Raw genomic sequence first — 12,563 nt, 5'->3', positions numbered from 1 at the left:
AGCCGGGGCGGGGGGCTGCGGGTTCTGGGAACGGGTGACCCCGCCGCGCCCCTGCTCACATCCAGCTTCTGGGTGCTCTCTCCTGGCCTTCCTCTTCCCTCCCCCCTTGGGCTCACCATCGGACAATCCAGAGACGGGCCGGAGGGCTGGTGACACCCCCGCCCCCGCACCGGGAGGGCACCAAGTCCGGGCAGTTTGCGTCTGGCCTCCCCTTCCAGTCCCCCGTCTTTTCCTCCGAGGCCGTCGTTCCTCTCCCCACGGTTTACCCCAGTGTGTCTTTCCTTGACCAGCTACTCAAGGCGGTGTGTGGACAAGGGTGTGAAGGATGAGGACAGAGCCAGGGTCTTCCTGTCCGGTGGGTGCTGACAAGCAGCCCACAGCGTCCCTGGACCCAAAGGCACTGGGCAGTGTGGGAGCGCCCTGACCCCGACTGGAGGACGAATAAGAGTCATGGAGAGCCAGAAGCTGGAAGGCAGGAAGAGGGCGTGAAGACTCCGGGCCGAGGGAAGGACGTGTGCGAAGGAGACAAGCTACGTTGGAGACAGCTAGCAGCGAATGGAAGGAGCTGGAAGGGGCGGGAGACCTCGGTGAACGGGCTGCTGGTGGGGACTCGGGACAGCGCTCTCCGGTCAGCAGGAAGCCAATGAATATTTAAACAGGTGAATGTCACCATCAGGTCTCTGCTTCTGCAGGATCACTCTGAATTTGGCATTAAACTTGGCCTCAGGCTCGCGGTCAGGCAAGGGCCCCCTGCCCGAAAAATGGTTACGCCAGAAGGGATCTTAGGGTCCACCTGGCCCATCGCCCCTCATCTTACAGCTGGAGAAACCCAGGCCCAGAGAAGGCAAATGACTTTCTCAAAGGGCCGGAGGCAGAACCAGTTTTCTCTAAGTCTCTGTTCCTCCCACTCAAGGCCCCAGAATATGCCAGCTTGAACCAGACACCAGCTCCCAGGGCTGCTCCTGATGAGACACACACTTCCCCACAAAAGTCCCCCCTAAGTCAGATCAGAGTCTAGCAAATTATCTGCAAGACTGGGAAGAAACACGCTCATTAGACTTGCTTCCCAGAGACCTCAGAACCGTTGAAAACTTGCTTCAGTGTCTACCCATGACTATTGAGAACCCGGGTGAGCCATAAAGACCAGAGATTGTAGACAGGTTAGGCCAGGCGATGACCGGGCCACGCGGCTCCCACAGAGTCCTGGGGAGCAGAGGGCTTGCCTCCAAATTGACATGCTGAATCCCATTTCAAATTACATACAAAATTAAGAAAACAAGTATAGGAATTGGAAAGTAACTCAGACTTTGTGAAAACAGATGGTGATATAAGGCAGTTGTCCTAATATTTGGATAATTTAAACACCCTCCACAGCTCAGGCCAGCTAGGGAATTAAGAGAAAGAGTTCAACCTCGGCTGGATCATTCAGCGTTGGGTTGAAAAGTCACAGGCCAGCAAGGAGGTCCCAGGATAGGATGGAAATATGATAAGGTTTCCAAAGAAAGAAACATGATCCTGGCGACTGCCCCCTGGAATTGGAGAGAGAGGTGGTCAGGAGGCCAGAGTTCGAGACCTGGCTTAGCCACGCTTCAGCTGCGTGACCTGGCCAGGCCACTTAACCTCTCTGACCTGGCTCAGTAGTAAAGTTACAATAACAATAACAATGATAATACTGCCTGTGTCTCCCCCAGGGCTCTTTAGCAATCGCACATGGCAAGGGGTCCCAGGCAGAGCGGTGGTTAAGGGCATTCGTGCGGATCCCAGCCCTGCCACTTATTCTCTTGGTGACGTAGATGAGTTGTTGACCCCTCTGAGCTCTGATGTACTCATCTATAAGATGGGCATGCTAGCATCTGCCTCAGCTAGTGGTTGTAAGACCTGAGTGAGATAGTCAGAATAAGCCATGGCACAGTGCCTTGGGCATACGTAGAGCTCCATGGTAGGTGACTTTTATCATTCATGTGATTACAAGGCCAAGCACGGTGGCTCACGCCTATAATCCTAGCACTCTGGGAGGCCAAGGTAGGAGGATCACTTGACTCCAGGAGTTTGAGACCAGCCTGGGTAACATAGTGAGACCCTGTCTTTACAAAAAAAATTTTTTTTAAATTAGCCAGGCAGGGTGGTACGTGCCTGTAATCCAGCTACACGGGAGGATGAGATAGAAGATCACCGGGGCCCAGGAGCTGGAGGCTGCAGTGAGCCGTGCTCGTGTCGCTACACTCCAGCCTGAGTGGTCGAGTGAGACCCTGACTCAAAAAAAAAAGTGATTATGTTTGCAAACTTACGCACTGAAAGGTTATTGTTAGAGTTAGCATGATATGACGTCTTGGGTAACAAGATAAATATTAAAAGAAAAATGTAAGCAAGAATAGGGCAGAGGCGATACCATTTACATCGTCTGTCTTTCTACTGAAGGAACTTTGTAGATAAGGGCGTGGGAGGGCACGAGGTCTCACAAAACCTTAGTCACAAAATGAACTCATGTTGGCTTGGCTCAGAGATGGTCATATAGATCTCTTTTAAGGATGAAAAACACTAGCAATGATCAATGGCCTCCTGTCAGGTTAGGAGAAGGCATCCGGTGAGTGACTGTGGGAATCGGTGATAATTCAGATCTTATCTCCACAAGCCCCTGAGCACAGGAGTAATTGGCGCCTTAATGAAATCTGCAAAGACACTCAGCAAGCCTCCAGGGAGCCTCTTTAGAGCCTGAGAAACTCCGCAAGGAGGATCAGAAAAAAATGCAGAAGAGCTACAAAGGGCCACTCACTCATTCAGGCAGGCTTTAGGCCCTCCTGTGTGCCAGGCACCTCCTTGGGACCAATGGTCACGCCCAGCAAGGGATCCCACAAGGAAATCGCAACTCAGCGGGGTGAGGGCCGTGGAAGGCCCTCCCCCACCCCAGAGCCAGAGAAGCTTATCCGGAGGAGGCAGCTTCTAGGAAGACCCTGCAAGGACCCACTGCAGCTGGCCCAACAGAGGAGGCTAGCTCGCACCGGTGGAGGAAGCACTGTGCACGATAACCCAGGAGCAGGAAGGCAAGGCATTGTATTGGTCATACTTGAGCCAGGGCGCCTGGCTCTTCAACTATGATGGCTCCTTTTATTTTTTAACTTTTTTTAATTAAAAAAATTTTTTGGCATTGGAGTCTCACTCTGTTGTCCAGGACTGGAGACCACGGTTCACCGCAGCCTCAACCTCCCAGACTCAGGCAATCCTTCTGCCTTAGTCTCCCAAATAACTGGGACTACAGGCGCGTGCCACCACACCAGGCTCTTTGTTTTTTGTTTTTTTTTTTTGTAGGGATGAGGTCGCCCAGGTTGGTCTTGAACACCTCGCCTCAAGTGAGGAGTTGGCCTCCCAAAATGCTGGGATTACAGGCCTGAGCCACTGCACCTGACCGACAGTTCCTTTTAAATGTCAACAAATGTCATGGTCTTCCCACGTTAGAGTAGTTGTCCTTTCAAAATTTCTTTCTTGAAAAAAGTAACTGATACCTCCCTCCACCCTCCCCCAAAGAAATGTCTATTGGGAATTGAATAACAATTTTTTTTTTTGAGTTGGAGTCTCACTCTGTCACCCAGGCTGGAGTGCAGTGGCCGCTCCCGGCCACCGCAGCCTTGACCTGCTGGGCTCCGGCGATCTTTCCGTCTCAGCCTTCCAAGTTGCTGGAACTGCAGGCACGCGCTACCATGCTCAGCTTATTTTTTGATTTATTGTAGAGATGCAGTCTCACCCTGTTGCCCTGGCTGGTCTCGAATTGGCGGGCTCAGGCAATCCTTTCACCTCAGCCTCCCAAAGTGCTGGGATGACAGACTGAGCCACCACGCCCAGCCAATAATTTTAAATGAACTTGTATCTCATTAATCCCCACAGCGTTGACTCACATTGACATTTGAAAAATATTTACTCCATTGTAAATAAGCTTGTGTATTCTAATACCGACAGTATCTGCTTACAATTTTCATGAAATATGTACCTCAACTAGGTGAGAGGTACTTTTTTTCATTCTGAAACGATCCTTGTGCATTCAAGTATGGATGAAATCCTTACAATAGCTGCCAACCCATCCCACCCTGTGCTGCCTGGCATCTGTGATCCATGGCAGGTGTTGGAGCGAGGGGAGCAGGGACCGGAGAGGCGACTGGAGGGGGCTTCATCATCCATATTAAAGGGGAGGGGGGAGTTTGATGCCCCACGCACGCTGTCAGCAGTGGGCCACCGCATGCCACGGAGACAGGTCAGGAGGCGAGCTCTGACCTAAAATGATAGCAGGAGAGGGAGGAGAAAAAGCAAATTGGGAAACATTCAATGGCTTTGACGCAGTGAGCCCAGACATGGGAACTGGGGGAGAAGGCTCAGAAGACTCCCAGCTATTGGGATACAGGGTGGTGTCATCACCAAGATGTTTAAGAAACCAGCACAGATGAGGACGGGGTTTGAGATTTTGAATGTGGACAGGGTGACTTTGGAGTTCCTGGGGACAGCCGAGGGGAGGTATGTTCACGAAAAGGATCTGGCCTGGAGACACGTTTGTGGGTGGTCATGGAAGTCCTCTGTGGGGAGGAGCACCCAGGGAGGAGCGCCTTGTGTGGGAAGGGAGGGGTCCAAGGACGAGGCACCGGGAACCCCAGCATCTGGGCCGCAGGCAGAGGGGAGCAGTTCCCCTAGCAGGAAACAGCTGCCAGGAGCAAAGGAGGAAATTCTAGAGAGAGCTCCCGGGTGCTGCAGGAAGAGGGCGTCCAGGATGCAGCCTGGAAGTGCCCGCACCACAGAGCAGTTGGCTGGAACGAGGACCAGAGAGTGCATCCATCCTTGGGACCGTGAGAAGAAAAACAGAAACGCCGGCCCCTGCCCATGCTCTCAAAGCACCCGCGTCGTTTCCACTTCATTTCCTTTGCAGCGCGGCCTCTGTGGCATCCTTACAGATGCACACACTGTGGGTGGTGAGGTGGAGGGATTCCCAGGCCCGACTAGCCAGTGGCCCACCTGGCTCCTGGCTGTAGATGTCAGTTCAGGGTCTCACCACGACCCTGGTCCCATCCTCACCCAATGGCCGTTCAGCAACCCATGCAGAAACCAACTGCTCCAGAACGACCTCTCCTTGCCAGTGTAGATTTTGAAAGGTTTGCCTCTCACACTTTGTTTTGCTCTTCCAGAATGCAATGTTGCCAATGCTCTGGGCTTGTCTGAATCTGAAGGGGCGTCCCTAATTCTTCAGGCAAGGGTGCACACCTACTTCTCTACACAGGAGAGGCCATGGAAGGCTTTCAAGCAGAGGGGGTGTGGATTTGTCAGTGTTATTGAACCTGCATTTGACTGTGTGTACTGCTGGTTGTTGGATATTCACTTTACCCGAACCAAAATAATGCAAACATGCTGGAAAGACCCTCCTGGGAAGCCCTCCCCTCAGCCTGCCTTCCCCTCCAGCGGGTGGGCTGTCTTCCTGGAGAGGGTTGCCCCTCACATTTGGAAGCAGATGCACCTTGCGTGTTTGACGAGGACCACACTGGCCTTCGGACCCCGGGTCTCCACCCTGCACCTTCAGAGGCAGGCCTGGCTCTTGGGGTAGGAGTCTCCCGCTCGCCCAGACATTCCCCAGCCGTTCCAGCAAAAGGAAGGGGCCCTCCCTCTGGCCTGTCAAAGCTGGGCCCGGCCCAGACATATCCATGTAGGGCCGGGCCTGGCACTCCTCCCTGCCTGTCTCTCCCTTGGGAGCAATTTACAACCGACTTATCTCTGGGAAGTCACTGCTCTGGTGGGCATGGGTCTGATTATCTCTCTCTAAACCTGCCTATCATTCGCAGCACAGAAGGAGCGCTCAACAAAGACCTCTGTGTCGACATATAACATTTTATTCTCTACAGCTTGGATGACATCACCGCAGTGTTATCACACTGGAGGTTGGGCGAGGCCCAGAAACAGTCATGGCTCTGCTATGCTGATTTTCTGAGGGCGACTCACAACCTCATTCCAGCTGGTGGTCTGGTTCTGGCCTCTTCAACCGACCCGTAACACCGAGCCTCCACCTGGGTCCTCGGCTGTCAGGAGCAGCTGAGACACTGTCTGAATTCCGCCCCGTAGGCCAAGGACGGGTGGCAGATCTCTCCCGTCCCCCTACGACAAGCGGCTTCTCTTTTCTAAGGGTGCTGTGCGCGGTCCCGCTTCTCGGGGCGAGGGTGGCTGCCCACACAGAGTCAATAAAAGCCCGCAAGATGGGCGAATTGTGATCACAGATAGCTATGGTATCGCCTACTCTGTTGTGTCATAAACTAGAAACATCTGTTAATATCAAATATGAAAACTTAAATTAGAAAAAGCAGAGTTGTTAGCTACGTCTCAGTCCCCTTTCAAAACACCCCTAGATGAGTAAAATAATGCCATTCTCAGTCAAACTGAGCTGATATTAGGATATGCTTTTTTTTTTTTTTGAGTCGGAGTCTCACTCTGTCACCTGAGCTGGAGTGTAGGGGCACGCTCCCAGCCACCTCCGCCCCGACCCGCTGGGCTTAGGCGATCCTTTCTCCTCAGCCTTCCAAGGAGCTGGAACTTCAGGTGCACGCCACCATGCCTGGCTAGTTTTTGTGGTTTACTGTAGAGATGAGGTCTTCCCAAGAACCCCCAGGGTCAGGCAACCCTCTCACCTCGGCCTCCCAAAGTGACAGGCTGAGCCACTGCGCCCAGCCATGATGGGCTTTTGAAGGCTTGAGACGTTTCCAGCACCTGCAGCACAAAGACTTTTCATTCATTTAAACAATATGTCTCTGGATCTTGACTGCCCGAGTTTGAATCCTGGCTGCGGGACCTCCAAGTCACTTGCCACTCTAAATAAGGTGGAGATAATGACAGCCGCTTACCCCCGAGGGCTGTGAGATGTTTAAATGAGTTATTGAAGAGTGCGGGTCAGAACCTGGGGCAGAGCCAGCATCAGCACACGCTACCTGTGCACGGCGGGCTGGCAAGTAATCCGGGGCTACCCAGGCTTTGTCGCAGTGGCTCCCTTATCACGCAATAATGAGTCACCAACTGTTTTTCCTCACCGTAGGTCAGTGCAGCTGAACGGCCAGCCCTTAGTGATGGTGGACGATGGGACCCTCCCAGAATTGAAGCCCCGCCCCCTGCGGGCCGGCCGGACATTGGTCATCCCTCCTGTCACCATGGGCTTTTATGTGGTCAAGAATGTCAACGCGTTGGCCTGCCGCTACCGATAAGCGCATCACAGCTACCCGTGAGCCCGGTGGACGCTTTCCACACTAGTAGTACCCTTGTTTTTCAGACATCCTCTTAGCAACAGCCCTCTGCTTCCCCCTCCCGCTGGAATCAACACAGACTTGCTCTCCAAGGAGACTAATGTCATAGCATGAGCTTAGCCTAGGCAGGTCACATCCATCCCAAAGGAAACGTAGACATCACCTGTACCTATGTAAGGAAAAGGTGTGTGGGTAGAGCTGAGTGTTTCTATGTACGTGCACTATGAAAACCAGCTGGCAGCACACTCGCAGGACAGATGTCTTCAAACAACCCCCAGATCCTGGTCAGGTAGCAAGGGAACCTCTCACCCCAAACCTTAGCCCGTGCCGCGGCCCTCAGAAGACGAGAAGGAAAATCACCAGGCGGATCTGTGAGAACCCAACCCTCTCCTCACCCCTCCTTCTGCGTCTCCCTTGCTGTCTGGGCTTCCTGACACATCTCTTTCCAGAGGGGAGCGGGTGGGCGGGGCAGCTGGGCCCGGGGCAAGCTGCTTACACAACTTTCCGGCTGATGGATGAGGGTGTGCATCTGGGCTCCTGACAGTGGCATCCATCATGGGAGAGTCCTCTGGGAAGCGGGCGCTTCAGAGTGAAATTACAGTCCCACTCCAGATTCTGCAGAAAGGTTCTATTCCTCCGTGACTCCAGTCTCCCCAGGGTAGGAATGGGAGTCAGGTGACAATATTCGTTGAGTGGAGAGCAACGTGTTAGGTGCCACAGAGGGCAATCAACATCCTTCATGTTTCTGTGAGGGAGGGAGTTGGAGTACAAAGAGAGAGCACACTGAAATATCATTTGCGCGCACACACACACACACACACACACACACACACGTGCACACACACACAGACACACACCAGCAAATTAGACCTTCCCCCAAATTGAACGGATAACAAGGGCTTGATAGGGTAAGCCTTGAGTTGCTTGGTTAACTAATTTTTTTTTTTAATGAAGACAAAGAAGAAGGTGAGACTCAAAGGTCATCACCGACAGACACCACTAATCTAACCTTTCGGGCTTCCCAAATAGCCACGGGCTCTCAATGGCGTTTGTAGACACAACTCCGGTCTGGTTATTAAAGATGACCAGGTCCATCCTGTCTCAGCTCAACTGCTCCGAGCACAGAATACAGCTTCCAGTTAGCCATTGTGGGGGTGAGCAGAGTTGCCGCGGGTCAAGGTCTGGTTGCCACGATGTGGGCTGGCAGGTGGGAAGCTTCCGAGCTGGGCAGGTGCGGAGTGGAGTGGCCGTGGACTTCCGTGGAACTCACGGGGCACACGAGTCTCCAAGTGAACTACAAATGACATGGCTTCCTTCTCTGTGGATGTGATTTCTTTCTCAGAACAGAAGGCATGAATGATGCTTTTTTTAGGAGGAGGAAGTATCTGACACTGCCCTGGTGCTCCAGGAAGACAGTGGTGCAATTTCTGCTGGTGCGAAGGACAGAAATGGGCAGGGGCAGGGGCAGGATTGCGGAGGGCAGAGGCAGGGAGCTCAGAGTCTCAGGATTTGGGCCGAGTCTGCAAGTGAGAGACAGGAGCGTGATGAGACGAGAGGAGAGGGGTCTCTGCTTGGAGAACTGGGACTCTGGGACTCTGGGAGAGGGACGCTGGCCAACGAGAGGAGGGTGGCCGCAGGTTTGGATGAGCTTGTGACAGGAGGGGCAGCAGGTGGGAGGTATACCACAGCGAGCAGGAAAGGGAGAGGCCGACGGCCAGGCTGGCCCGGGTCTGTGGCTGAGCTCTGCGTGGAAACCGCCGGCAGAGGGGCTGGCCCTGGGTCACCAGGAACTCCTGCTGAAGGAGAGCGAAGTGCCGAGATGGGTGGGAAGAGGAAGAGGAGGAAAAGGTGGGCAGGCAAAGCGAGGAAGAGAGGGGAGAAGGGAAGCAAGACCCAGAGAGCGTCGCCCCAAACGTGAGCACGTGAGCGCAGGTGTCAAAATCTCCACAGCCGGTGCAGCTGCGGGGCCTGGTGAACCCCGGGCCGGCCCTGGGCTCGTCTACCTTGCACCCGCGGTAGCCCCATGCCACAGTCACTGGGGTGCCCCCATTTCTCCCGGGAGGCAGGGAGAGGGTCTGAGCTGACCCACCTGCCCCCAGGGGCAGCAGCGGCCAGGCCAGAGCTTCTGCCCCCTTGGTGGACAGCCAGGACTTCTGCAGCTCCTTCCAAGCACGCCTTCTGTAAATAAGTGTTGATGTTTCACGAAGCCTTGCAGAATATAGGCAATCCCTGCTTCTTTTGTCTTTCTCTGTGCATTAAACGCTGCTCCCAAGAGGTTTCAGTTTTGTTTATTTTTCAGTTAATAAAAAGGGAAGAGGGAACGACTGAAATTTCTCTCTGGCGTCCTGCACTTCTAGCTTGGCACCTGTCTCATGGAAGAGGTATTTGCATTGTTCAAAGAGTCCTGGAAAACTCGCTGGAACATCACAGTCCATAGACATTTGGGCACAGGGCATCTGGCCTGGGTTTTCCCTTGGAGGGGCCTGGGGCGAGTTACTAAACCGGCAGGGTGGGTGGCTCTTCGTCGGAGTCCCCATATCAGACTCGCCCCAAAAGTCAGCCTGTGGCAAAACTCAGCATGGTGACCCGCACCAAGGGAGCCCTTTGCCAGCCAGGGCGGGAACAAAAGAGCTTGTCCAGCCACTGCCCCAGATCAGATTTTCCTTCTACGGCAAGACACAACTAATGGCCTGAGACTTAAGAGCCACTTGAATTAAAGCCAGGAGTGGGCTGCAGAAGCGCTTATTTGAAAGCGTAATAATGCTTAATGAGAATCTCAGCTTTTTGTTGAGACGTTTCCTGCTCCTCCGCCTCTAGGAAGGATTTTCTCATTTCTTATCACAAAGGCTCAGAACAAGTTCTCATTGTTATTTGGAGAGAAAGTCCCAATTCTTCTAGTACCCTGAAAAGAGCTGCTACAGTAGGATATTCACATCGTCTCCGCTAGAGAAAGGCTCAAAAATACCAGACCTGGGTGACCATGCAACGAAGGCCCTGGACCCCCAGAACCTCTGTTCCCGAGGCCCACCGGCCTCAAAGTCCTCCCTCCACCGGGTCAGAGCATGCCTGAGCAGGTGGGCTGGAAGCCCTGCACTCTCCCACGGGCAGAGGCTGTGGCAGATTCTGCCTGTCGGCCCGTCTGCACTCAGCCCTAAGATCTCTGCGGCCTCCTGGGTGGGGATGCTACTGGGCTCCAGCAGGTCCCAGCCAGCCCTGCTTCCGCAGGTGTGCTTGCTCCACGGGCGCTCAAGGCCCCGTGTCTGGGACAGACACAGCTGAAGGATGCACCTTAGAGACCCACGGAGTGTGGCTTTATTTCTGAAAACAGAAGGGCAGCGTTGAACCTCTGCAGAGGCCGAGGTGAACCCGGGAGCCCTCTGATGCTGAGAACACTGGAACAAGGAAGGACTTGAACGTTTTGAAATATCAACAGGCCACTAAAAAAAGAGACGTGGCTTTGAGAAGGCAAGGGAAGGAAGGGCAGAACATGCCTCTGCACGGCTTCCTCCACGCCTCCCCCTCCCCCCAGGGCCTCAGCACAGCCACCCGTCTGTGCACCCCCTGTCACTCTTTCCCACAACTTCCTCTCTGGGTCCCCAGCCTCCCCCCTGCCAGCCACTCTGTCCCCAGCCAGGAACCCAGGGAGTTTCTGCTGTGTGCCAAGACAGTTAGGGATCCATTTCAGAATTGTCGGTGATCTTTCCTTAGGATATGCTGGCATTGGAAAGAAGATACTAAGAAGTACTCCAAAGAGAAACAGTGCTAACATGGATTCTATTCTTATGATAAGACCCTCGCACTCCCAGCAGACAGAATCCCTCCCTCTGGGCTCCACGAACAGGCACAAAGTTTCCGGAACCCATCCTTCCTCTGTGGAATGCCTTTTTTTTTTTTTTTTTTTGAGTTGAGTCTCACTCCATTGCCCACGCTGCAGTGCAGGGGCACACTCACGGCCACCCCAGCGTCAGCCTGCTGGGCTTCAGCGATCCTTCCACCTCAGCCTTCCAAGTAGCCGGAACTACAGGCGTGTGCTACCATGCCCGGCTTATTTGTTTGTTTGTTTGCCAATTGATTGATTGATTGATTTTAGAGATGAGGTCTCGCCAAGTTGCCTAGGCTGGTCTCAAACCCACGGGCTCAGGCAATCCACTTGCCTCGGCCTCCCAAGGTGCTGGGATAACAGGCTGAGCCACCGAGCCCAGCCATGGAATGCTTTCGTTGTATGTCATCCCTAGAGCAGACACGGGTGGAATGGGGAGTATTTAGACCCAATGAGAGATGGGGAGGGTTTGAGAAAGAACTTGGTGGAGGCTACCCTTGGCAGGGCTTAACCTGGAGAGGAAGGCCCTTAGAATCTTAGACTCCAAAGCCCACTCTCAGTCCACGGTACCACCTCACCCCTGACCGTCACTCATGATTTCTCTTCTCCGTGCCCACAGCTAGCTTAACGGCCTGTGTGTGTCCCAAAGAGAACCCCGGCAGTGCCTCACCCCAAAAGGGTTGATCTCCAGCCTCGGGATGCCAACTGGCTGCTCTGATGAGTAGTGGGTAGACGGTGACTAGCCCTTGTCGTGGAACTTAGGAGTCCAGGCTCTCATGGCCCGACAGTGGTCCTCCTGGTCGGCCCCTCTGTGTTTTTCTGTAAAAGAATCTGAGGACCACGCCCATCTTCAGCGCCACCACCACCGACCACAGGTGCTGACTCTTGGTATTCCTGAGGCCTGGGGGGTGAGTGGCAGAGCCCGTGTTGGACCCCTAGCCCCCCATCCAGAGGTGACCTCCGTGAGCCGTCTTCCTGGGGGTAGTGTCCGCAAACACCACCCTGAACCAGAAAGCCAGAATCCAACAGACCAGGTGCTTGGGCCCCACGTCTTTCCAAACGCAGCCCTGTGAGGCCAGGAGCGCTTGGGAGGGGCTGGCCAGCCCCACACGACTGGCTGGTGGATTAATCCAGGGTCCCAACACCCCACAGAGAAAGTGGGGCCCTTCCTACAGCAGCTCGACTCTCCTCGTCATTGTTCATGAAAATATTCTGGGGTTCCTTTTCAAGTTGTAAATGCTATGTAATAAATTATAATTTTGGAAGAAGCAAATGGAAAAACCTTTTTAGTTTTGGTCATCTGGAGGTTGACAAAAGGAGTATAGGAACACCTTCCTAGAAAAAGTGTCCTCTCTGGGCAGGGGATTTTAGCAGGTGTTATTATTTCCTTTGAAAAGCAGATGATGAGCCGGGCTCGGTGGCTCAGCCTGTCATCCCGCGCCTTGGGAGGCTGAGGTGAGTGGATTGCCTGAGCCTGCGGGTTCGAGACC

The 12,563-nt window shown here is 53.8% G+C and overlaps 1 protein-coding gene across 1 annotated transcript in view; it reads left to right on the top strand.

Moving 5' to 3' along the window:
- Positions 1-7,650, top strand: part of HPSE2 (heparanase 2 (inactive)) — a 651,318-nt gene extending 643,668 nt beyond the window's left edge. The window contains exon 12 of the mRNA XM_008073956.1: positions 7,049-7,650. Coding sequence (XP_008072147.1) covers positions 7,049-7,214 — 166 coding nt within the window. The 3' untranslated portion in view covers positions 7,215-7,650. The remainder of the gene's footprint in view (positions 1-7,048) is intronic.
- The last annotated feature ends 4,913 nt before the right edge of the window (positions 7,651-12,563 follow it).

Source organism: Carlito syrichta, unplaced genomic scaffold, assembly GCF_000164805.1.
Source record: "Carlito syrichta isolate Samal-C Ts95f unplaced genomic scaffold, Tarsius_syrichta-2.0.1 Scaffold316221, whole genome shotgun sequence".
Classification (NCBI taxonomy): Eukaryota; Metazoa; Chordata; class Mammalia; order Primates; family Tarsiidae; genus Carlito; species Carlito syrichta.
The sequence above is the reverse complement of the archived record's forward strand: the minus strand, read 5'-3'. Positions and strand labels throughout refer to the sequence as shown.